We start from the raw sequence: 26,662 nt of genomic DNA, 5'->3' as shown, positions 1-26,662 counted from the left end.
ATACCTGGTACTAACACTAACTGATACAACAAACTGATACCACCTGGTATTACCTGATACTGAATGATATACCTGGTACTAACACTAACTGATACAACAAACTGATACCACCTGGTATTACCTGATACTGAATGATATACCTGGTACTAACACTAACTGATACAACAAACTGATACCACCTGGTATTACCTGATACTGAATGATATACCTGGTACTAACACTAACTGATACAACAAACTGATACCACCTGGTATTACCTGATACTGAATGATATACCTGGTACTAACACTAACTGATACAACAAACTGATACCACCTGGTATTACCTGATACTGAATGATATACCTGGTACTAACACTAACTGATACAACAAACTGCCTGATAGTATTAGTATCGGGTAGTACCAGTTAGTATTAGTATCAGGTAGTACCAGGTACTAACGGGTACTAATACTAACTGATACTACATGAACTACCTTGTACTCCCTGGCACTAATACTACCTGACACATACGCATCGGCACCCCCTGTATATAGCCTCGCTGTTGTTATTTACTGCTGCTCTTTAATTATTTGTTATTCTTAACTCTTACTTTTGGGGGGTATTTTCTTAAAACTGCATTGTTGGTTAAGGGCTCGTAAGTAAGCATTTCACTGTAAGGGCTACCTGTTGTATTCGGGCGCATGTGACAAATAACATTTGATTTACCTGGTACGAATACTACCTAATACTATATGAACTACCTGGTACTACCTGATACTAACTGATAGTAAATTTTATACCTGGTACTACCTGATACTAATACTAACTGATACAAAATTATTTACCTGGAACTACATGATACTTATACTAACAGATACTAAAAGACAATAACAGAACTACCTGGCATTACCTAGTACTACATGGCATGAACTGATAAGGAATACCTGTAGACGGTACCTTCCCACTAACAGTCAATATCATTTAGACAAACAGGTGAGGCGAACATGTGTTTATCATTAACTTGTGTGTAATGAGGTGGGAGCACATTCTGTTTTCTGCCTTCAGGTTGCCAATGCTCAAACTCACCTGGAACATGTTCTTGAAGTTGTTGAGGTCACCGAAGAACTCTTCGACAGAAATCTTGCGAGGGTCGAACACAAAGTAGTTCCCCAGGTCAGAGTACTGCTTCTCCATGTTATTATGCATCATTTCCAACTTCTCATGTTGCTCTCTAGCACTGGCCACAAAGCTGTGAGGTACAGTATTAAGGAGTACACAGCCTGGCAACACAGACACACACACCACCCCCAGCACACAGAGACACTCACCACCCCCAGCATACAGAGCTACACACTCACCACCCCCAGCACAGAGCTACACTCACCACCCCCAGCACAGAGTTACACTCACCACCCCCAGCACAGAGCTACACTCACCACCCCCAGCACAGAACTACACTCACCACCCCCAGCACAGAGCTACACTCACCACCCCCAGCATACAGAGCTACACACTCACCACCCCCAGCACAGAGCTACACACTCACCACTCCCAGCACACAGAGACACTCACCACCCCCAGCACAGAGCTACACACCACCCCCAGCACACAGAGCTACACTCACCACCCCCAGCACCAGAGCTACACTCACCACCCCCAGCACACAGAGCTACACACACCACCTCCAGCACACAGACACACACACCACCTCCAGCACACAGACACACACACCACCTCCAGTACATACACACCACCTCCACCTCCAGCACACAGACGCACACACACCACCTCCACCTCCAGCACACAGAGCTATACACACCACCCCCAGCACACAGAGCTACACACTCACCACCCCCAGCACAGAGCTACACTCACCACCCCCAGCACAGACCTACACTCACCACCCCCAGCACAGAGCTACACTCACCACCCCCACCACAGAGCGACACTCACCACCCCCAGCACAGAGCTACACTCACCACCCCCACCACAGAGCTACACTCACCACCCCCACCACAGAGCTACACTCACCACCCCCAGCACAGAGCTACACTCACCACCCCCACCACAGAGCTACACTCACCACCCCAGCACAGAACTACATTCACCACCCCCAGCACAGAGCTACACTCACCACCCCCAGCATACAGAGCTACACACTCACCATTCCCAGCACAGAGCTACACACTCACCACCCCCAGCACAGAGCTACACTCACCACCCCCAGCACAGAGCTACACTCACCACCCCCAGCACAGAGCTACACTCACCACCCCCAGCACAGAGCTACACTCACCACCCCCACCACAGAGCGACACTCACCACCCCCAGCACAGAACTACACTCACCACCCCAGCACAGAGCTACACTCACCACCCCAGCATACAGAGCTACACACTCACCACTCCCAGCACACAGAGACACTCACCACCCCCAGCACAGAGCTACACACACCACCCCCAGCACACAGAGCTACACTCACCACCCCCAGCACAGAGCTACACACACCACCCCCAGCACACAGAGCTACACTCACCACCCCCAGCACACAGAGCTACACACACCACCTCCAGCACACAGACACACACACCACCTCCAGCACACAGACACACACACCACCTCCAGTACACAGACACACACACCACCTCCAGTACATACACACCACCTCCACCTCCAGCACACAGACGCACACACACCACCTCCACCTCCAGCACACAGAGCTATACACACCACCCCCAGCACATAGAGCTAAACACTCACCACCCCCAGCACAGAGCTACACTCACCACCCCCAGCACAGAGCTACACTCACCACCCCCAGCACAGAGCTACACTCACCACCCCACCACGGAGCTACACTCACCACCCCCAGCACAGAGCTACACTCACCACCCCCAGCACAGAGCTACACTCACCACCCCCAGCACAGAGCTACACTCACCACCCCCAGCACAGAGCTACACTCACCACCCCCACCACAGAACTACATTCACCACCCCCACCACAGAGCTACACTCACCACCCCCAGCACAGAGCTACACTCACCACCCCCAGCATACAGAGCTACACACTCACCACTCCCAGCACAGAGCTACACACTCACCACTCCCAGCACACAGAGACACTCACCACCCCCAGCACAGAGCTACACACACCACCCCCAGCACACAGAGCTACACTCACCACCCCCAGCACACAGAGCTACACTCACCACCCCCAGCACACAGAGCTACACACACCACCCCCAGCACACAGAGCTACACACACCACCTCCAGCACACAGAGACACACACATCACCTCCAGCACACAGACACACACACCACCTCCAGTACACAGACACACACACCACCTCCAGTACATACACACCACCTCCAGCACACAGAGCTATACACACCACCAACACACAGAGCTATACACACCACCAACACACAGAGCTATACACACCACCAACACTGAGCTACACACACCACCAACACACAGAGCTACACACACCAGCACCAACACACAGAGCTACACTCACCACCCCCAGCACACAGAGCTACACTCACCACCCCCAGCACACAGAGCTACACACACCACCCCCAGCACACAGAGCTACACACACCACCTCCAGCACACAGAGACACACACATCACCTCCAGCACACAGACACACACACCACCTCCAGTACACAGACACACACACCACCTCCAGCACACAGAGCCACACACACCACCAACACACAGAGCTATACACACCACCAACACACAGAGCTATACACACCACCAACACACAGAGCTATACACACCACCAACACTGAGCTACACACACCACCAACACACAGAGCTACACACACCAGCACCAACACACAGAGCTATACACACCATCATCAAAGAGATACACACAGCACTAACACAGAGCTATACACACCACCAACACACAGAGCTATACGCACACCACCAACACACAGAGCTACACGCACACCACCAACACACAGAGCTACACACACCACCACCAGCACACAGAGCTACACACACCACCACCAGCACACAGAGCTACACACACCACCACCACCAACGCACAGAGCTATACACAGCACCAACACACAGAGCTACACACCAGCACCAACACACAGAGCTATACACACCATCATCACAGAGCTATACACACCACCAACACACAGAGCTATACACACCACCAACACACAGAGCTATACACAGCACCAACACACAGAGCTATACACAGCACCAACACACAGAGCTATACACAGCACCAACACACAGAGCTATACACAGCACCAACACACAGAGCTATACACAGCACCAACACACAGAGCTATACACACCACCAACACACAGAGCTATACACACCACCAACACAGAGCTATACACAGCACCAACACACAGAGCTACACACACACCAACACACAGAGCTATACACACCACCAACATACAGAGCTATACACACCACCAACACACATATATACAGCACCAACAGAGAGCTACACACACCAACACACAGAGCTACACACACCACCACACAGAGCTACACACACCACCAACACAGAGCTACACACACCATCAACACACATAAGCATACACACACAATCATAAACACTCACACATTCGGCTCTCAGCATGGAAAGGCTTACAGGAAACGACAGAATATTTCCTGTCTAGATCGTAATTTGTAAGATGTGTGGAGATGCTTTGAAATGACACCTTACATAAAGTTTGATTGGACTGGAGGAGGTTAAAATGATCAAACTAAGTTTGATTGGACTAGAGGAGGTCAAAATGATCGAACAAGGTTTGATTGGACTAGAGGAGGTCAAAATGATCGAACTAAGTTTGATTGGACTGGTGGAGGTCAAAATGATCGAACTAAGTTGATTGGACTGGAGGAGGTTAAAATGATCGAACTAAGTTTGATTGGACTGGAGGAGGTCAAAATGATCGAACTAAGTTTGATTGACAGTGACAGTGCGTCACTTGAGTGGGTTGAGTCACTGATGTGATCTTCCTGTCTGGGTTGGCGCCCCCCCTTTGGTTGTGCCATGGCGGAGATCTTTGTGGGCTATACTCGGCCTCGTCTTAGGATGGTAAGTTGGTGGTTGAAAATATCCCTCTAGTGGTGTGGGGGCTGTGCTGTGGCAAAGTGGGTGGGGTTAAATCCTTCGTGTTTGGCCCTGTCCGGGGTTATCATCGGATGGGGCCACACTGTCTCAGCCTCCAGTATTTATGCTGCAGTAGTTTGTGTGTCGGGGGGCTAGGGTCAGTTTATTTTATCTGGAGTACTTATCCTGTCTTATCCGGTGTTCTGTGTGAATTTAAGTATGCTCTCTTTAACCTCTTGAAACTCCCCATCCCGGATCCGGGATTGTGACTAAGCCTCAGGCTCATTAGCATAACGCAACGTTAACGATTTCTGAAAATCGCAAATAAAATTAAAATAATGCGTTTGCTCTCAAGCTTAGCCTTTTCTTAACAACACTGTCATCTCAGATTTTCAAAATATGCTTTTGAACCATAGAAATTGACTAATTTGTGTAAGAGTATGCAAAGCTAGCATAGCATTTTGTGTAGCATGTAGCACGCAACATTTTCACAAAAGCCAGATAACCAAATAAATAAAATCATTTACCTTTGAAGAGCTTCTGATGTTTTCAATGAGGAGACTCCCAGCCACATACCAAATGCGCAGTGTTTCCTGAAAGCGTCTGTGTGTAGGAGAAATCGTTCCGTTTTCTACATTGCGCCTGGCTACCGAAACGAACCGAAAATGCAGTCACCTACAACGTGAAACTTTTTCCGGATTAACTACATAATATCGACCGAAACATGGCAAAAGGTGTTTTTTCACATATCTCTTCATTGACATGCAGTTCGTGGAAGCTTGCTTCTCTCTCTGTGCCCCATGGAAAAATACTGGCAGGTGACTTTTGCGCACCAATTTCGGCGCAGGACACCGGGCGGACACGTGGTAAATGTGGTCTCTTATGGTCAATCTTCCAACGATCTGCCTACAAATACGTCACAATGCTGCAGACACCTTGGGGAAACGACAGAAAGGGCAGACTCATTCCTCTTGCGTTCACAGCCATATAAGGAGATCATGAAAGACAGAGCCTCAAAAATCCTTGTCATTTCCTGGATGCCAAGTCATCTTGGTTTTGCCTGAAGCTCACGTTAAAGGGCACGCACAGAGAAGATATTTGTATTTCTGGACACGTCAGAGTGTTTTCTTTCGAACAGTAGCAATTATATGCATAGTCGAGCATCTTTTTGTGACAAAATATCTTGTTTAAAACGGGAACGTTTTTCTTCCAAAAATGAAATAGCGCCACCATAAGTGTAAGAGGTTAATTCTCTCTTTCTTTCTCTCTCTCGGAGGACCTGAGACCTAGGACCATGCCTCAGGACGACCTGGCATGATGACTCCTTACTATCCCCAGTCCACCTGGCCGTGCTGCTGCTCCAGTTTCAACTGTTCTGCCTGCGGCTATGGAATCCTGACCTGTTCACCGGACGTGCTACCAGTCCCAGACCTATTATTTGACCATGCTGGTCATTTATGAACATTTGAACATCTTGGCCATGTTCTGTTATAATCTCCACCCGGCACAGCCAGAAGAGGACTGGCCACCCCTCATAGCCTGGTTCCTCTCTAGGTTTCTTCCTAGGTTGTGGCCTTTCTAGGGAGTTTTTTCCTAGCCAACGTGCTTCAACACCTGGGTTGCTTGCTGTTTGGGGTTTTAGGCTGGGTTTCTGTACAGCACTTTGAGATATCAGCTGATGTAAGAAGAGCTATATAAATACATTTGATCTGCAGTAGTAAAGGATATAGTCATTTTCTCCACAAACATGTCCCTATCACTCTGTGGAGGAGGGAAGGTCTCCAGATCTTTTTCCAGAGTCTTCAACGCACAGCCCATCTGCACCAGGTTCTTCTGCAGGGTCTCAGCCGACACTGAGACAGGGGTTAGAGGGGACAGGTTAGTGTGTCATGAAAGGAAACAGGGATGAGGAGAGGAAACACGCGTGTGAGAGTATTGGTCCTAGTGTTTAGTTCTGAGGGTAGGTGTTAGGTGGAGTCCATGGTTACCTCGGCTAGCCTTCTCTACGTGAACGAGTTCGTCGGGGAACGTCAGGACGTCGGGGTATTGCTCCTGACACACGTCAGCCAGGAAGTGCAGGAGAGTCTGCTTCAGGTCAGTTGTCTTGGTGTCCCGCAGCTGATTGGACAAAGGGCAGATTCTAAAGTACACCCCTTTTTAAAACCTTTATTGGCTTATTAAATACATGTTTACCCTGTTACACACACTGCCTGTGGATATGCGTGTGTCTCTTTGTGCGTGGTTATGTCCATGCAGGGCTCTACGCTGACCATTATTTACAAGGCACACGTGTGCCTAAATTGACAAATTTAGGAGCACACAGAAACTTAGGAGCACGATGAACAATATTTGCAGTAACAAGCCGTTTTCTTTGTAGTAATGGTGCAAGCATGACGGTCATGAATCTGGGCTCTGTGTGTATTCTCCATAGCTCTCAGGGGCCGCGGTACAGTGAAGAAATCACTGGTGCTCCTAAATTAAAATTCCAACTAATCTAGTTTTTCTAACAAGCGAGTAAAATAGTAGCACTGTAGAGCCATGGCGTGTCTCTCACCTTGCAGAGGTAGCTGATGCTGAATCCAAAGGCCTTGGCGTTGCGGGAACCAGCGTTCATGTAGTTGCCCACCAGCAGGATGATCTGCAGCAGCTGGGAGAAGGTGGTGCTCTTCTTCAGTTCCTCGCAGGCCGCCGTCACGGACACCACGTCCGGCTTGATGTTGTTCAGCTGCTCTTCAAACTGCAGCCGGAACAAGATGGCCGTCAGCCGGGGCTTCAGACGCTTCACTGTCGACATCTGAGGGGGAGAGAGGGGGAGGAGAGGGATGGTTGGAGAGGGGAGAGGGGAGGGTTGGAGGGGAGAGGGGAGGGTTGGAGGGGAGGGGAGGGTTGGCGAGAGGAGAGGGGAGGGTTGGAGAGGGGAGAGGGGAGGGTTGGAGAGGGAGGGTTGGAGAGAGGGAGGGTTGGCGAGAGGGAGGGTTGGAGAGGGGAGAGGGGAGGGTTGGAGAGGGGAGGGTTGGAGAGGGGAGAGGAGGAGAGGGGGGAGGGTTGGAGAGGGAGAGGGGAGGGTTGGAGAGGGTTGGAGAGGGAGGGTTGGAGAGGGGAGGGGAGGGGGAGGGTTGGCGGAGGGGATGGTTGGAGAGGGGAGAGGGGAGGGTTGGCGAGAGGAGAGGGAGGGTTGGAGAGGGAGAGGGGCGAGAGGGGATGGTTGGAGAGGGAGAGGGAGGGTGGCGAGAGGAGAGGGGAGGAGAGGGGAGGGTTGGCGAGAGGAGAGGGGATGGTTAGCGAGAGGAGAGGGGAGGGTTGGCGAGAGGAGAGGGGAGGGTTGGCGAGAGGAGAGGGGATGGTTGGCGAGAGGGGATGGTTGGAGAGGGAGAGGGGATGGTTGAGAGGAGAGGGATGGTTGGCGAGAGGAGAGGGAGGGTTGGAGAGGGGATGGTTGGAGGGGGATGGTTGGAGAGGGGAGAGAGTTGGAGAGAGGAGAGGGGAGAGTTGGAGAGGGGAGAGTTGGAGGGTTGGAGAGGGAGAGAGTTGGAGAGGGAGAGAGTTGGAGAGGGAGAGAGTTGGAGAGGGGAGGAGTTGGAGAGGGAGGAGTTGGAGAGGGGAGAGAGTTGGAGAGGGGAGGGTTGGAGAGGGGAGGGTTGGAGAGGGGAGAGAGTTGGAGAGGGGAGAGAGTTGGAGAGGGGAGAGAGTTGGAGAGGGGAGAGAGTTGGAGAGGGGAGAGAGTTGGAGAGGGGAGAGAGTTGGAGAGGGGGGAGAGTTGGAGAGGGGGGAGAGTTGGAGAGGGGGAGAGTTGGAGAGGGGGAGTTGGAGAGGGGGGAGAGTTGGAGAGGGGAGGGTTGGAGAGGGGAGGGTTGGAGAGGGTTAGAGGGGAGAGAGAGGAGGGTTGGAGAGGAGAGACACAAGGTGTTATAGATGGTTTGTGAAGCATTGTTTATGTGCTTATGACAGCTTTTTGCACTTATGAATTCTCTATAAAGCCTTTATACATGATGTTTCCTTTAAAGTGGGACGGGCAGGATCATATTGCTGGTAGTGTTTGAGTAGGCTCAGTAGGGTTGATTCAGGCCATGTCTTACACCGTGTTGTTTATTCAGGCCATGTCTAACACTGTGGTTGATTCAGGCCATGTCTAACACTGTGTTGTTTATTCAGGCCATGTCTAACACTGCGGTTGATTCAGGCCATGTCTAACACTGTGTTGTTTATTCAGGCCATGTCTAACACTGTGGTTGATTCAGGCCATGTCTAACACTGTGGTTGATTCAGGCCATGTCTAACACTGTGGTTGATTCAGGCCATGTCTAACACTGTGGTTTATTCAGACCATGTCTAACACTGTGGTTTATTCAGACCATGTCTAACACTGTGGTTGATTTCTAACACTGTGGTTGATTCAGGCCATGTCTAACACTGTGGTTGATTCAGGCCATGTCTAACACTGTGGTTGATTCAGGCCATGTCTAACACTGTGGTTTATTCAGACCATGTCTAACACTGTGGTTGATTCAGGCCATGTCTAACACTGTGGTTGATTCAGGCCATGTCTAACACTGTGGTTGATTCAGGCCATGTCTAACACTGTGGTTGATTCAGGCCATGTCTAACACTGTGGTTGATTCAGGCCATGTCTAACACTGTGGTTGATTCAGACCAATCAGAGCTTAGTAGCGCTTCATTTTCCAGTCAGCCACGTGGTTCTCTCCAGCTGTTAGTAGTTAAGTCAGACAACAGCATGTGTGTGAGTTCTCACCACGACTCCAAACTGCTCGGCCTCTGCCAGGTCTTCATACTCATCCTTCATCTCCCCCAGAACATTCAGCGTCTCCTGTTCTGGCAACTGCTTGATCAGATTCTACACACACACAGAACATGTATTTACATACAGGACGAATACAACATTTGACGAAACAAAACACACACATTTGCATTACCCCACACACACACAACCGCATTTCTAATGCATGTTGACAGACAGAGACAGACAGACAGAGTGAGACAGACACAGACAGAGTGAGACAGACAGAGAGACACAGACACAAAGAGGCAGACAGACACACAGACAGAGACACAGACACACACACAGACATAAAGACACAGACACACACAGATTTGTACCTGCACCATGGACTCAGAAAGCAGCTTCTCGTTGATCTCCAGGATGACGTTCTTAATCTCCTCGTAGGGCATACGGAACGAGCCCAGGAAGATGGCTGAAACACACACGGCCCATCAACTAACACGTGCAGCCATCACCCAACCACCCATCACCCATCACCTACCACCCATCACACATCACCCTCAGCCCAACACACACCACCCTCAGCCCAACACATACCACCCTCAGCCCAACACATACCACCCTCAGCCCAACACATACCACCCTCAGCCCAACACATACCACCCTCAGCCCATCACATACCACCCTCAGCCCATCACATACCACCCTCAGCTGAAACAAGCAGCAACAACAGTCAGGAATCATTACTGGACTGACTGCTTGCTGCATTGGAACGCTGAGAGTCGGTCAGATCAGGGGTGTTCAGTGTTCAGACACTTACAGAGGTTCTGGGAGGACTTGGAGTCCAACACCTTCAGCTCCTTCACCTTCTTCGTCATCTTCTTCTCCTCCACTCCCTCCTGGTCCTTTTTAACTAGAGACACACAGAGAGAGAGAGGTTGTGTTAATGTGACTACTTCAGAAGAGAACACATCAGAAGAGAGAGAGACAGAGAGAGTCAGAGAGAGAGAGAGTCAGAGAGAGAGAGAGAGAGGGAAAGAGAGAGAGTCAGACAGAGAGAGACAGAGTCAGAGAGAGACAGAGAGAGAGAGGGGGAGAGAGAGAGTCAGAGAGTCAGAGAAAGTCAGAGAGAGAGAGAAAGAGAGTCAGAGAGAGAGAGAGATAGTCAGAGCGAGAGAGAGTCAGAGAGAGTCAGAGAGAGAAAGAGAGTCAGAGAGAGAGGGAGAGAGAGTCAGAGAGAGTCAGAGAGAGAGAGAGAGAGTCAGAGAGAGAGTGAAAGAGAGAGTCAGAGAGAGAGAGAGAGAGTCAGAGAGAGAGAAAGAGAGTCAGAGAGAGCGAAAGAGAGTCAGAGAGAGTCAGAGAGAAAGAGTCAGAGAGAGAGTCCGAGAGAGAAAGAGTCAGAGAGAGAGTCAGAGAGAGAGAGAGAGAAAGAGAGAGAGAGTCAGAGAAAGAGAGAGAGTCAGAGAAAGAGAGAGAGTCAGAGAGAAAGAGTCAGAGAGAGAAAGAGAGAGAGTCAGAGAGAGAGAGAGAGAGAGTCAGAGAGAGAGAGTCAGAGAGAGAGAGAGTCAGAGAGAGAGTCAGAGAGAGAGAGAGTCAGAGAAGAGAGTCAGCTTGAGAGAGAGTCAGAGAGAGAGAGAGACAGCAGAGATGAGAGTCAGAGAGAGGGAGAGAGTCAGAGATTAATATTCTGGAGCAATATTGCCATAATTGGGCCCTGGCAGTAAATTTCCAAAAAACTAAAATCATGATTTTCCAAAAAAAAAACAGATGTCAGAAACACAAATATAAATTCACCCTGAACAACACCTTAATTGAACACACGAAAAATTACACCTATCTTGGTCTGACCATATCTGCATCGGGAAACTTTAATATGGCAGTGAATGCACTCAAAGAAAAAGGGCAGAGCAATGTATGCAATAAAAATGAAATTATTCAAAATCAACATCCCAATTAGAATTTGGACTAAAATATTTGACAGTGTAATCCTACCAATAGCTCTTTATGGAAGTGAGGTTTGGGGGCCACTCAATAAACTGGACTTTAAAATTTGGGACAAACATCCATTGAAGCCCTACATGCAGAATTCTGTCGGAAAATCCTACAAGTCCAGAGAAATACACCAACTAATGCATGTAGGACAGAATTGGGACGTTTTCCAGTAATAATGAAAATACAGAAAAGATCATTAAAATTTTGGCTACATCTGAATTCAAGTCCAAATTCAAGTCTGCAATTTAAATCACTTCAAACCCAAGAGCTGAGCCCAGAAACGAGCCCTCTCAGTCAGCTGGTGTTGGACCTCACCAACCAAGCTGACACCAGCACTGCTTCAAAAGAAAGAATTCCAATAAGCAAAATCATGAACCAATCAAAGGAATCATATTTACAACATTGGAAAAATGAAACAAAATCCCAAAGCCGACTAAATTGCTATCTGACCTAAACAGAGAATATGAATTGGCTGATTATCTCTACTCTGTCAGAGATACGAAGCAGAGACAGATCCTTACCAAGTACAGGCTGAGTGACCACCGATTGGCATTAGAAACCGGCAGACATAAAAAGACATGGCTACCCAAAGAGGAGCGTGTATGTGGTCACTGCATAACAGGGAGGTAGAGACAGAGATGCACTTTCTCCTTTACTGTGATAAATATTCCTCACAAAGAGATTCATTATTCACAGAAATTACTAAACATATTCCAAATTTTTACAAATTGAACCCAGAGGAAAAACTAAGAATACTCATGGGCGAAGGAGCAATGGCTCCTCTTGCAGCCAAATATGTATTTTCCTGTCATAGCCTGAGGGACACTGAATAATAACATCTGCATAGTAAGCAGTAACTTAATTGTTATTGCTATTATTGTTATTACTGTAATTATTATTATTTTTGTATTTAATTTTGTATTATTATTTACTACACTTTTATATTTTATATTTGCTATCATTTAGAATTTTGTTACAATGTATATTGTATACATTGTTGCTTTGGCAATATTGACACAATGTTTTTCATGCCAATAAAGCAGCTTGAATTTGAATTTGAGAGAAAGAGAGAGAGAGTCAGAGAGAAAGAGAGAGAGTCAGAGAGAGAGAGAGTCAGAGAGAGAGAGAGTCAGAGAGAGAAAGAGAGAGTCAGAGAGAAAGAGAGAGAGAGTCAGAGAGAGAGAGAGTTAGAGAGAGAAAGAGAGAAAGAGTCTGAGAGAGAAAGATAGAGAAAGAGTCAGAGAGTGTCAGAGAGAGAAGAGTCAGAGAGAGAGAGAGAAAGAGAAAGAGAAAAAGAGAGTCAGAAAGAGAGTCAGAGAGAGAGAGAGTCAGAGAGAGAAAGAGAGACAGTCAGAGAGAGAGTCAGAGAGAGAGAAAGAGTCAGAGAGAGAAAGTCAGAGAGAGAGAAAGAGAGAGTCAGAGAGAACAGTCAAAGTCAGAAAGAGAGTCAGAGAGAGAGAGTCAGAGAGAGAAAGAGAGAGACAGTCAGAGAGAGAAAGAGAGTCAGAGAGAGAGAGAGTCAGAAAGAAAGAGAGAGAGTCAGAGAGAGAGTCAGAGAGAGAAAGAGAGAGACAGTCAGAGAGAGAGTCAGAGAGAGAGAGTCAGAGAGAGAGAGTCTCAGAGAGAGAGAGTCAGAGAGAGTCAGAAAGAGAGAGAGTCAGAGAGAGAGAGTCAGAGAGAGAGAGTCAGAGAGAGAGAGTCAGAGAGAGAGTCAGAGCGAGAGAGTCAGAGAGAGAGAGAGAGCGAGAGTCAGAGAGAGAGTCAGAGAGAGAGAGTCAGAGAGAGAGAGTCAGAGAGAGAGCTTTTTTGAGTCAGAGAGAGAGAGAGTCAGAGAGTGAGAGAGTGAGAGAGAGAGAGAGAGAGAGAGAGAGAGAGAGAGAGAGAGAGCAGGAATACAGGACTGGAGAGTGGACAATATAGCATTAGCTGGAAAGACTGAGAAGTAAACAGAGATGACATGAGAAACAGTATGATAGATATAGTATAAAGGGGGTTAAAAACCCTAGGGTAGATAGGAACTAACATCACTGTCTCTACCACCGGGGGAAGAGTATTCACGTTGCACACGGCTACTGCACATAGTTCACAATGCAGTTGGAAATGGATAGCTCTGATACTGTAGTTATATTAGAAGCTGTAATGGAGAAGTGTGATGGGCAGAGCATGAACACCCTCTCCCCAACTACCACTGTTATTACTCGAGGTCGACCGATTAATCAGGGTATTTTTGGGCAAGTCAGTTAAGAACACATTCTCATTTTCACTGACGGCCTAGGAACGGTGAATTAACTGCCTCGTTCAGGGGCAGAACGACAGATTTTCACCTTGTCAGCTCTTAAAATCAATACACAGAAGTATATATTTTTAAACCTGCATATTTCGCTAAAAGAAATCGAGGTTAGCAGGCAATATTAAAACCAGGTGAAATTGTGTCACTTCTCTTGCGCTCATTGCACGCAGTCGGGGTATATGCAACAGTTTGGGCAGCCTGGCTCATTGCGAACTAATTTGCCAGAATTTTACACAATTATGACATAACATTGAAGGTTGTGCAATGTAACAAGAATATTTAGACTTAGGGATGCCATCTGTTAGATAAAATACAGAACGGTTCCGTATTACACTGAAATAATAAACGTTTTGTTTTCGAAATGATAGTTTCCGGATTCGACCATATTAATGAACAAAGGCTCGTGTTTCTGTGTGTTTTAACTAAGTCTATGATTTGATAGAGCAGTCTGACTGAGCGATGGTAGGCAGCAGCAGGCTTGTAAGCATTCATTCAAACAGCACTTTCGTGCGTTTTGCCAGCAGCTCTTCGCAAGCACAGCGCTGTTTATGACTTCAAGCCTATCAGCCTAATGGCTGGTGTAACCGATGTGAAATGGCTAGCTAGTTAGCGGGGTGCGCGCTAACAGCGTTTCAAACGTCACTCGCTCTGAGACTTGGAGTAGTTATTCCCCGTGCTCTGCAAGGGCCGCAGCTTTTGTGGAGCGATGGGTAACGCTGCTTCGAGGGTGGCTGTTGTCGTTGTGTTCCTGGTTCGAGCCCAGGGAGGAGCGAGGAGAGGGACGGAAGCTATACTTTTACATTGGCAATATTAAAGTGCCTATAAGAACATCCAATAGTCAAAAGGTATATGAGCGGGGCGGCAGGGTAGCCTCGTGGTTAGAGCGTTGGACTAGTAACCGAAAGGTTGCAAGCTCAAATCCCCGAGCTGACAAGGTACAAATCTGTCATTCTGCCCCTGAACAGGCAGTTTACCCACTGTTCCTAGACCGTCATTGAAAATAAGAATTTGTTCTTAACTGACTTGCCTAGTAAAATAAAGGTAAAATAAAAATGAAATACAAAGTGGTAGAGAGAGAAATAGTCCTATAAATACTATATTAACTACAACCTAAAACCTCTTACCTTGCCTCTCATGTTAAAAGGAACCACCAGCTTTCATATGTTCTCATGTTCTGAGCAAGGAACTCAAATGTTAGCTTCCTTACATGCCACATATCGCATGTTTACTATAATACTGATGTATTATATTAAGTTAAAATAAGTGTTCATTCAGTATTGTTGTAATTGTCATTATAATAAATAAAATAAATCGGCCGATTAATCGGTATCTGCTTTTTTTGGTCCTCCAATATTCAGTATCGGCGTTGAAAAATCATAATCGATCTACCTCTTGTTATTACTACTAGAAAAATATTCCTACAGACTTCATTACAGCGCATTATAAGACAGAGTCACTAACTGGACTGGAGTACACAGAGCAGCAGTTGAGTAGTGCAGGACTTTGTCTTAGAGGTCACACACACACACACAAACACCTCTCTCAATTCAATTAAAGGGCTTTATTGGCATGGGAAACATGTGTTAGCATTGCCAAAGCAAGTGAAGTAGATAATATACAAAAGTGAAAAACAAAATGGAACAGTAAACATTACTCCCTCTCTCTTCCTCTCGGCCTGTAAACAAGGTCTGTTGCCTCGTTGATTCCAACAATTACAGCCACTACTGAACACCATTGTTTGTTTCACTTGGCATCATCTCCTTTTAAGCATCTCTGTCTCTCTCCTTTTAAGCATCTCTGACTCGATCCTGTTAAGCATCTCTGTCTCCCTCCTTTTAAGCATCTCTGTCTCTCTCCTTTTAAGCATCTCTGACTCGATCCTGTTAAGCATCTCTGTCTCCCTCCTTTTAAGCATCTCTGTCTCTCTCCTTTTAAGCATCTCTCTCTCTCCTGTTAAGCATCTCTCTCCTTTTAAACATATCTCTCTCTCCTGTTAAGCATCTCTCTCTCTCTCCCGTTAAGCATCTCTCTCTCTCTCCTGTTAAGCATCTCTCTCTCTCTCCTTTTAAGCATCTCTCTCCTTTTAAGCATCTCTCTCTCTCTCTCTCCTTTTAAGCATCTCTCCTTTTAAGCATCTCTCTCCTTTTAAGCATCTCTCTCCTTTTAAGCATCTCTCTCCTTTTAAGCATCTCTCTCTCTCCTTTTAAGCATCTCTCTCTCTCTCCTTTTAAGCATCTCTCCTTTTAAGCATCTCTCCTTTTAAGCATCTCTCCTTTTAAGCATCTCTCTCCTTTTAAGCATCTCTCTCCTTTTAAGCATCTCTCTCTCCTTTTAAGCATCTCTCTCCTTTTAAGCATTTCTCTCTCCTTTTAAGCATCTCTCTCTCTCCTTTTAAGCATCTCTCTCCTTTTAAGCATCTCTCTCCTTTTAAGCATCTCTCTCCTTTTAAGCATCTCTCTCTCCTTTTAAGCATCTCTCTCTCCTTTTAAGCATCTCTCTCCTTTTAAGCATCTCTCTCTCCTTTTAAGCATCTCTCTCTCCTTTTAAGCATCTCTCTCTCTCCTTTTAAGCATCTCTCTCTCTCCTGTTAAGCATCTCTCTCTCTCTCTCTTTCTCTCTCTCTCTCTCCTGTTAAGCATCTCTCTCCTTTTAAGCATCTCTCTCTCCTGTTAAGCATCTCTCTCTCCTTTTAAGCATCTCTCTCCTGTTAAGCATCTCTCTTTTAAGCATCTCCTCTCTCTCCTTTTAAGCATCTCTCTCTCTCCTGTTAAGCATCTCTCTCCTGTTAAGCATCTCTCTCTCTCCTGTTAAGCATCTCTCTCCTGTTAAGCATCTCTCTTTTCATCTCTCTCCTGTTAAGCATCTTTTTCATCTCTCTCTCCTGTTAAGCATCTCTCTCTCTCCTTTAAGCATCTCTCTCATGTTAAGCATCTCTCTCTCCTGTTAAGCATCTCTCTCTCTCCTGTTAAGCATCTCTCTCTCTCCTGTTAAGCATCTCTCTCTCCTGTTAAGCATCTCTCTCTCTCTCTCCTGTTAAGCATCTCTCTCCTGTTAAGCATCTCTCTCCTGTTAAGCATCTCTCTCCTGTTAAGCATCTCTCTCTCCCTTTAAGCATCTCTCTCTCTCTCCTTTTAAGCATCTCTCTCTCTCTCTCTCTCCTTTTAAGCATCTCTCTCCTTTTAAGCATCATCTATCTCCCCTTTAAGCATCTCTCTCCCTTTAAGCATCTCTCTCTCCTTTTAAGCATCTCTCTCTCTCCTTTAAGCATCTCTCTTTTCTCTCTTTTAAGCATCTCTCTCTCCTTTTAAGCATCTCTCTCCTTTTAAGCATCTCTCTCCCCTTTTAAGCATCTCTCTCCCCTTTTAAGCATCTCTCTCTCCCTTTAAGCATCTCTCTCTCTCTCCTTTTAAGCATCTCTCTCTCTCTCCTTTTAAGCATCTCTCTCTCCTTTTAAGCATCTCTCTCTCCTTTTAAGCATCTCTCTCTCTCCTTTTAAGCATCTCTCTCCTGTTAAGCATCTCTCTCGCTCTCTCCTGTTAAGCATCTCTCTGTTCATCTCTCTCCTGTTAAGCATCTCTCTCCTGTTAAGCTCTCCTTTTAAGCATCTCTCTCTCTCCTGTTAAGCATCTCTCTCCTTTTAAGCATCTCTCTCCTGTTAAGCATCTCTCTCTCTCCTGTTAAGCATCTCTCTCTCTCCTGTTAAGCATCTCTCTCTCTCCTGTTAAGCATCTCTCTCTCTCCTGTTAAGCATCTCTCTCTCTCCTGTTAAGCATCTCTCTCTCTCTCCTGTTAAGCATCTCTCTCTCTCCTGTTAAGCATCTCTCTCTCCTTTTAAGCATTTCTCTCTCTCTCTCCTGTTAAGCTCTCTCTCTCTCTCTCTCCTGTTAAGCATCTCTCTCCTTTTAAGCATCTCTCTCTCTCCTGTTAAGCATCTCTCTCTCCTTTTAAGCATCTCTCTCCTGTTAAGCATCTCTCTCTTTTTAAGCATCTCTCTCCTTTTAAGCATCTCTCTCTCCTTTTAAGCATCTCTCTCTCTCTCCTGTTAAGCATCTCTCTCTCTCTCTGTTAAGCATCTCTCTCCTTTTAAGCATCTCTCTCCTGTTAAGCATCTCTCTCCTGTTAAGCATCTCTTTTAAGCATCTCTCTCTCCTGTTAAGCATCTTTAAGCATCTCTCTCCTGTTAAGCATCTCTCTCTCCTGTTAAGCATCTCTCTCTCCTGTTAAGCATCTCTCTCTCTCTCCTGTTAAGCATCTCTCTCTCTCTCCTGTTAAGCTCTCTCTCCTGTTAAGCATCTCTTTTTAAGCATCTCTCTCCTGTTAAGCATCTCCTGTTAAGCATCTCTCTCCTGTTAAGCATCTCTCCTGTTCATCTCTCTCCTTTAAGCATCTCTCTGTTCTCTCTTTTAAGCATCTTTCATCTCTCTCCTTTAAGCATCTCTAAGCATCTCTCTCCTTTAAGCATCTCTCTCCCCTTTTAAGCATCTCTCTCTCCTTTTAAGCATCTCTCTCTCCTTTTAAGCATCTCTCTCCTTTTAAGCATCTCTCTCTCCTTTTAAGCATCTCTCTCCTTTTAAGCATCTCTCTCTCTCTCCTTTTAAGCATCTCTCTCTCCTTTTAAGCATCTCTCTCTCTCTCTCCTTTTAAGCATCTCTCTCTCTCTCTCCTTTTAAGCATCTCTCTCTCTCTCTCCTTTTAAGCATCTCTCTCTCTCTCTCTCTCCTTTTAAGCATCTCTCTTTTCTCTCTCTCCTTTTAAGCATCTTTAAGCATCTCTCCTTTAAGCATCTCTCTCTCTCCTGTTAAGCATCTCTCCTCCTTTAAGCATCTCTCTCTCTCCTGTTAAGCATCTCCTTTTAAGCATCTCTCTCTCTGTTAAGCATCTCTCTCCTGTTAAGCATCTCTCTCTCTCCTCTCTCTCCTGTTAAGCATCTCTCTCCTGTTAAGCATCTCTCTCCTGTTAAGCATCTCTCTCTCTCTCTCCTGTTAAGCATCTCTCTCTCTCTCCTGTTAAGCATCTCTCTCCTGTTAAGCATCTCTCTCTCTCTCCTGTTAAGCATCTCTCTCTCTCTCTCTCTCCTGTTAAGCATCTCTCTCTCCTGTTAAGCATCTCTCTCCTGTTAAGCATCTCTCTCCTGTTAAGCATCTCTCTCCTGTTAAGCATCTCTCTCTCCCTTTAAGCATCTCTCTCTCTCTCCTTTTAAGCATCTCTCTCCTTTTAAGCATCTATCTCCCCTTTTAAGCATCTCTCTCCCCTTTTAAGCATCTCTCTCCCCTTTAAGCATCTCTCCTTTTAAGCATCTCTCTCTCTCCTTTTAAGCATCTCTCCTTTTAAGCATCTCTCTCTCCTTTTAAGCATCTCTCTCTCCTTTTAAGCATCTCTCTCTCTCTCCTTTTAAGCATCTCTCTCCTTTTAAGCATCTCTCTCCTTTTAAGCATCTCTCTCTCTCCTTTTAAGCATCTCTCTCTCTCCTTTTAAGCATCTCTCTCTCCTTTTAAGCATCTCTCTCTCTCTCCTTTTAAGCATCTCTCTCTCTCTCTCTTTTAAGCATCTCTCTCTCTCTCCTGTTAAGCATCTCTCTCTCTCCTGTTAAGCATCTCTCTCTCCTTTTAAGCATCTCTCCTTTTAAGCATCTCTCTCTCTCCTTTTAAGCATCTCTCTCCTTTTAAGCATCTCTCTCCTTTTAAGCATCTCTCTCTCTCTCCTTTTAAGCATCTCTCTCTCTCCTTTTAAGCATCTCTCTCTCTCTCTCCTTTTAAGCATCTCTCTCTCCTTTTAAGCATCTCTCTCCTTTTAAGCATCTCTCTCTCTCCTTTTAAGCATCTCTCCTTTTAAGCATCTCTCTCTCTCCTGTTAAGCATCTCTCTCTCTCTCCTGTTAAGCATATCTCTCTCGCTCTCTATCCTGTTAAGCATCTCTCTCTCCTGTTAAGCATCTCTCTCCTTTTAAGCATCTCTCTCTCTCCTTTTAAGCATCTCTCTCTCTCCTGTTAAGAATCTCTCTCTCTCCTGTTAAGCATCTCTCTCTCCTTTTAAGCATCTCTCCCCTTTTAAGCATCTCTCTCCTTTTAAGCATCTCTCTCTCTCCTGTTAAGCATCTCTCTCTCTCTCCTGTTAAGCATCTCTCTCCTGTTAAGCATCTCTCTCCTGTTAAGCATCTCTCTCCTGTTAAGCATCTCTCTCCTGTTAAGCATCTCTCTCTCTCTCTCTCTCTCTCTCTCTCTCTCAAAAATTCATTGCCAGCAGCATACCACTGCTGGCTTGCTTCTGAAGCTAAGCAGGGTTGGTCCTGGTCAGTCCCTAGAAGTGGTGTTGGAGGACCAGTAGGAGGCACTCTTTCCTCTGGTCTAAAAAATATCCCCATGCCCGAGGGCAGTGATTGGGAAGACTGCCCTGTGTAGGGTGCCGTATTTCGGATGAGACGTTAAACGGGTGTCCTGACTCTCTGAGGTCATTAAAGATCCCATGGCACTTATCGTAAGAGTAGGGGTGTTAACCCTGGAGTCCTGGCTAAATTCCCAATCTGGCCATCAAACCATCACGGTCACCTAATAATCCCCAGTTTACAATTGGCTCATTCATCCCCCTCCTCTCCCCTGTAAATATTCCCCAGGTTGTTTCTGCAAATGAGAACGTGTTCTCAGTCAATTTACATAAATAAAAAGTGTCTCTGTGTGAAGACAATGTGTTTTGCTCTGTGGTACCATATATGTTCTCCCTATGTGTCAACAACAGGAAAACAAGCAGGATATCCACTGTTACACAGAGAGAGAGAGTGAAAGAGCGACAGAGGCATCTTCCCCAATACTTAGAACCAAGGACTGATCACCCCAATCCACAAAAGTGGAGACAAATTTGACCCAAATAACTACCGTGGATTATGCGTCAAATGTAACCCTGGGAAAATCCTCTGCATTATCATTAACAGCAGACTCGTACATTTCCTCAATGAAAACAATTAACTGAGAAAATGTCAAAATGGATTTTACCAAATTACCGTACAACAGACCATGTATTCACATGCTTTGTTGATTTCAAAAAAGCCTTCGACTCAATTTGGCATGAGGGTCTGCTATACAAACTGATGGAAAGTGGTGTTGGGGGTAAAACATACAACATCATAAAATCCATGTACACAAACAACAAGTGTGCAGTTAAAATTGGCAAAAACACACATTTCTTCCCACTGGGCCGTGGGGTGAGACAGGGATGCAGCTTAAGCCCCACCCTCTTCAACATCTATATAAACGAATTGTCGCAGGAACTAGAAAAGTCTGCAGAACCCAGCCTCACCCTACTAGAATCTGAAGTCAAATGTCTACTGTTTGCTGATGATCTGGTGCTTCTGTCACCAATCAAGGAAGGCCTACAGCAGCACGAAGATATTCTGCAGAGATTCTGTCAGACCTGGGCCCTGACAGTAAATCTCAGTAAGACCAAAATAATGGTGTTCCAAAAAAGATCCAGTCACCAGGACCACAAATACAAATTCCATCTAGACACCATTGCCCTAGAGCACACAAAAACCTATACATACCTCGGCTTAAACATCAGCACCACAAAGCTGTGAACGATCTGAGAGACAAGGCAAGAAAGGCATTCTATGCCATCAAAAGGAACATACATTCAACATACCAATGAGGATCTGGCTAAAAATACTTGAATCAGTCATAGAGCCCATTGCCCTTTATGGTTGTGAGGTCAAAGGTCCGCTCACCAACCAAGAATTCACAAAATGGGACAAACACCAAATTGAGAGACTGCATGCAGAATTCTACAAAAAATATCCTCCGCGTACAACGTAGAACACCAAATAATGCATGCAGAGCAGAACTAGGCCAATACCCACTAATGATCAAAATCCAGAAAATTCTACAACCACCTAAAAGCAAGTGATTCCCAAACCTTCCATAACAAAGCGATCACCGACAGAGAGATGAACCTGGAGAAGAATCCCCTAAGCAAGCTGGTCCTGGGGCTCTGTTCACAAACACACCCCACAGAGCCCCAGGACAGCAGCACAATTAGACCCAAACAAATCATGAGAAAACAGAAAGATCATTCTTTCCAATGTGTCAAGTAAATAACAAGAAAACAGAGCAAACTAGAATGCTATTTGGCCCTGAATAGAGAGAACACAGTGGCAGAATACCTGAACACTGTGACTGATCCAAACTTAAGGAAAGCTTTGACTAGGAGGTGGAAACTGAGCTGAACTTCCTAACCTCCTGCCCAATGTATGACCATATTAGAGAGACATATTTCCCTCAGATTACACAGATCCACAAAGAAATCGAAAACAAATCCAATTTTGATAAACTCCCATATCTACTGGGTGAAATTCCAGGGTGCCATCAAAGCAGCAAGATTTGTGACCTGTTGCCACAAGAAAAGGTCAACCAGTGAAGAACAAACACCATTGTAAATACAACCCATATTTATGCTTATTTATTTTCCCTTGTGTACTTTAACCATTTGTACATTTTTACAACACTGTATATATACATATATAATATGACATTTGTAATGTCATTATTGTTTTGAAACCTCTGTATGTGTAATGTTGACTGTTAATTTTGATTGTTTATTTCACTTTTGTATATTTTCTACCTCACTTGCTTTGGCAATGTTAACACCTTTCCCATGCCAATAAAGCCCTTTGAATTGAATTGAGAGAGGAGAGAGAGGGAGAGAGACAGATCTAATCTGAGTGTGTGATGTGCTCGAGACAAATCAGAGCAACACCCCAGATAAGCTTTCCTATGATGATGTCATCAATAATTCATAAAACGGTGCCAGGCTGAGGGCCAAACGGGTGCCAGGCTGAGGGTTAAACGGGTGCCAGGCTGAGGGTTAAACGGGTGCCAGGCTGAGGGTTAAACGGGTGCCAGGCTGAGGGCCAAACGGGTGCCAGGCTGAGGGCCAAACGGGTGCCAGGCTGAGGGCCAAACGGGTGCCAGGCTGAGGGCCAAACGGGTCACAGGCTGAGGGCCAAACGGGTCACAGGCTGAGGGCCAAACGGGTCCCAGGCTGAGGGCCAAACGGGTCCCAGGCTGAGGGCCAAACGGGTCCCAGGCTGAGGGCCAAACGGGTCCCAGGCTGAGGGTTAAACGGGTCACAGGCTGAGGGCCAAACGGGTCACAGGCTGAGGGCCAAACGGGTCACAGGCTGAGGGCCAAACGGGTCACAGGCTGAGGGCCAAACGGATCACAGGCTGAGGGCCAAACGGGTCACAGGCTGAGGGCCAAACGGGTCCTAGGCTGAGGGTTATACAGGGCCTAGACTGAGGGTTAAACAGGTCCTAGGCTCAGGGTTAAACGGGTCCTAGGCTCAGGGTTAAACGGGTCCTAGGCTGAGGGTTAAACGGGTCCTAGGCTCAGGGTTAAACGGGTCCTAGGCTCAGGGTTAAACGGGTCCTAGGCTCAGGGTTAAACGGGTCCTTGGCTCAGGGTTAAACGGGTCCTAGGCTGAGGGTTAAACGGGTCCTAGGCTCAGGGTTAAACGGGTCCTTGGCTCAGGGTTAAACGGGTCCTAGGCTCAGGGTTAAACAAGTCCGAGGCTGAGGGTTAAAATGGGTGCTTACACACCACTCCTGTCATTTATGGTGCAATGGCACCCCTACTGGCTACTGAGAACACAGCACTCACATTACACCCAGATGAGGAGCCATGGTCACCATGACAGAGGGAAAACACACACATACACTTGGAAGGTCCATGAACAAACACACAATATAGTACATGCTGTAGTTCTATTTTCCCCACCTGCACAAATGGGACCTCTGATTTCCCTCTACTCACCCTCACCACAGCCCCCTGCCTCTCCCTGGTGACCCTCACCACAGCCCCCTGCCTCTCCCTGGTGACCCTCACCATAGCCCCCAGCCTCTCCCTGGTGACCCTCACCACAGCCCCCTGGTGACCCCCACCACAGCCCCCTGCCTCTGCCTGGTGACCCTCACCACAGCCCCCTGCCTCTCCCTGGTGACCCTCACCATAGCCCCCAGCCTCTCCCTGGTGACCCTCACCACAGCCCCCTGCCTCTCCCTGGTGACCCTCACCACAGCCCCCTGCCTCTCCCTGGTGACCCCCACCACAGCCCCCTGCCTCTCCCTGGCTACCCCCACCACAGCCCCCTGCCTCTCCCGGGCTACCCCCACCACAGCCCCCTGCCTCTCCAACAGCTGTCTGGCACTGAGGTGTGTGTGTGTGTGTGTGTGTGTGTGTGTGTGTGTGTGTGTGTGTGTGTGTGTGTGTGTGTGTGTGTGTGTGTGTGTGTGTGTGTGTACACATGCTTTTAAGTCTTTTCAATATTGTTCAGCTACAAATCTATCTCCTGTTGCTTATCAAAAGAGATAGAAGGAAAGGAAGGAAGGAAGGAAGGAAGGAAGGAAGGAAGGAAGGAGAAGAAGATTAAGGAGAAGAGGAAGGACGAGGGGTGTCAAGTCATGGAGTAGTCTGCGTGTCAGTGTGTGTGTCCATCCGTCTGTACAAAGAGACTGTTTATCAGTCACCAGACCTGAGTCTGTCCTTCATCCCCCCTCATCCTCCTCCCTCGCTCTCCCTCACTCCTTAAAAGGCAAAAATCTGTGTGAGGTGGTGACGGCTCGCTGGCTTGGAGCGAGAAAAGACACAGTGTGGAAACAGAAAGACACAAAGTAAGGAGCAGGAAAAAACCACGGCAGAGAGAAATAAAGCTTGTATCCAACTTCCATTTCTATTCTAAACCCAGTTTGATCTGTCTAGCGACCGAGCTACACTACACACACTTTCAGAGAAAAGCTACATGTTCTGTCATATATTTTCCTCTTTCATTCTCTCATTATGCGGGGAGTGGTAAATTATTTATTTTTACTCTGAAAGCTTACAGATGACAGAGCCCATTGCGTGTTTATGGAGGAAACAGTGGCTCATGACACACCTCTACTGGCCAGCTGCGAGAACTGCACTCATCTTTATATAACTTCAACACAACTGTTTTCCATACAACATTCCTCCACCCTGAGTTTCTGCCCAGCTAGAAGGCGAGAGGGTTTCAGGTGTCACGTAACGTTTGGACAAAGGCTCCTCACATTCTTACGCCTCTACCATACACACAATCCATTTTGTTCGGGTTTACAAACTCTTCAACTTCACAACCTTAATTCAATATGTTCAGACAGGAAGCCTTATGCTTTCCATTTGCAAATTAAGTTGTCTAAAAGTTTGAAGCTAACTGATAGTTTAAAGGGAAAGGGAGGAGAGAGAGGGAGGAGGGGGGGTAAGAGAAGCCTGAGGTCTTTGTCTAAACTTAACAGAAGGACAGAACAGCAGCTGACATAGACTTGGTCCCTTTAAAGTTGAAATGTCCACATCATGTCCTGTGTGTGTGTGTGTGTGTGTGTGTGTGTGTGTGTTAAAGAGAGAAAGAACAGGGGGTTTCCAGGGTAACCTTGGACTGAAAGAGCCCCTTCATCCTGTTTTTCTTTCTGAAAGGAAGCAGGGAAAATGGATTCCTGGCAGTGTGTGTGTGGAGCCAAGCACCAGATGGCTGGGTGGGGCAGGGAGGGGGGGTGCGGGGGCAGGGAGCGGGGGCAGGATGTGGGAGGGCCAGGCTGGAGAGGAGGGATTAGGGGAAGGGCTACAGCTGTGCTCACTTGCGCACCCCTGGTGTCTGAACAGTGTCCCTGCATGTAAGTATTACTCCACTGACATACATGATATGTCAACTTATAAAGGATGTTCAAATGACAAAATAAATAACACATAAAAAAAATAAATGCTGATAAAATGAGGAGATATATTTGTCATTTCCACCATAGTTCAGCTTGCCTGATAGTCAGGTGACATTAACACCCAATCACATAACTAAGTCATTCTGGGAAATGATTCATCTTTGGAAAAAGTCTAAACAATTAAGTTATATATAGTTGAATTAGTAGGCAGATATAAATGTATTTCCCCAAATAATTTTGCTAAGATTCACAAGTCCTAAAACACAACAAAAGCATACTAAAAGCTTTGTAAGCAGAACATGACTTGTTTTTGCCTCTATGCTCAGAAACAGACTAAATTAGACCATTTCAAACCACCTCCAACCAAACCTCAGTCTCACAACGCAGCTCTACAGTCATTTATTTAACCCTTATGTTGTCCTTACATGTACATAACCTTACAAGATCTCCTTACAATCACACAAACACTTGTCAAGTGTTAAACTGAATGACTTTCTAAATCATTCAACTAGTTGTATGTACACTACATATAGAAAAGTATGTGGACACGCTTTCAAATGAGTGGATTCGGATATTTCAGCCACACCCGTTGCTGACAGGTGTATACAATTGAGCACATAGCCATGCAATCTCCATAGACAAACAATGGAAGGAGAACGGCCCGTACTGAAGAGCTCAATGACTTTCAACATGGCACCGTCATAGGAAGCCACCTTTCCAACAAGTCCTGCCCTCGGTCAACTGTTAGCACTGTTAGTGTGAAGAACGGGAACGCCGAGTGCTGAAGCGTGTAAAAATGCTCTGTCCTCCATTGCAACTCTCACTACCAAGTTCCAAACTGCCTCTGGCAGCAACGT

At 46.5% G+C, this 26,662-nt stretch overlaps 1 protein-coding gene across 2 annotated transcripts in view; it reads right to left on the bottom strand.

Annotated features, from left to right (window-relative positions):
- LOC135545770 (protein diaphanous homolog 1-like) overlaps positions 1 to 26,662 on the bottom strand; it is a 191,412-nt gene that overhangs the window by 38,662 nt on the left and 126,088 nt on the right. For both annotated transcript variants that reach the window (XM_064973620.1, XM_064973621.1), the window contains 7 exons: positions 10,635 to 10,727; positions 10,192 to 10,286; positions 9,827 to 9,928; positions 7,631 to 7,870; positions 7,065 to 7,194; positions 6,805 to 6,929; positions 1,067 to 1,231 (listed from right to left, as the gene is read on the bottom strand). In XM_064973620.1, the coding sequence (XP_064829692.1) occupies positions 1,067 to 1,231; positions 6,805 to 6,929; positions 7,065 to 7,194; positions 7,631 to 7,870; positions 9,827 to 9,928; positions 10,192 to 10,286; positions 10,635 to 10,727 (950 nt within the window). The remainder of the gene's footprint in view (positions 1 to 1,066; positions 1,232 to 6,804; positions 6,930 to 7,064; positions 7,195 to 7,630; positions 7,871 to 9,826; positions 9,929 to 10,191; positions 10,287 to 10,634; positions 10,728 to 26,662) is intronic.

The sequence above is a fragment of the Oncorhynchus masou genome, chromosome 9, assembly GCF_036934945.1.
Source record: "Oncorhynchus masou masou isolate Uvic2021 chromosome 9, UVic_Omas_1.1, whole genome shotgun sequence".
Lineage (NCBI taxonomy): Eukaryota > Metazoa > Chordata > Actinopteri > Salmoniformes > Salmonidae > Oncorhynchus > Oncorhynchus masou.
Note: the sequence above shows the minus strand (reverse complement) of the source record. Positions and strands in the feature narration are given on the sequence as shown.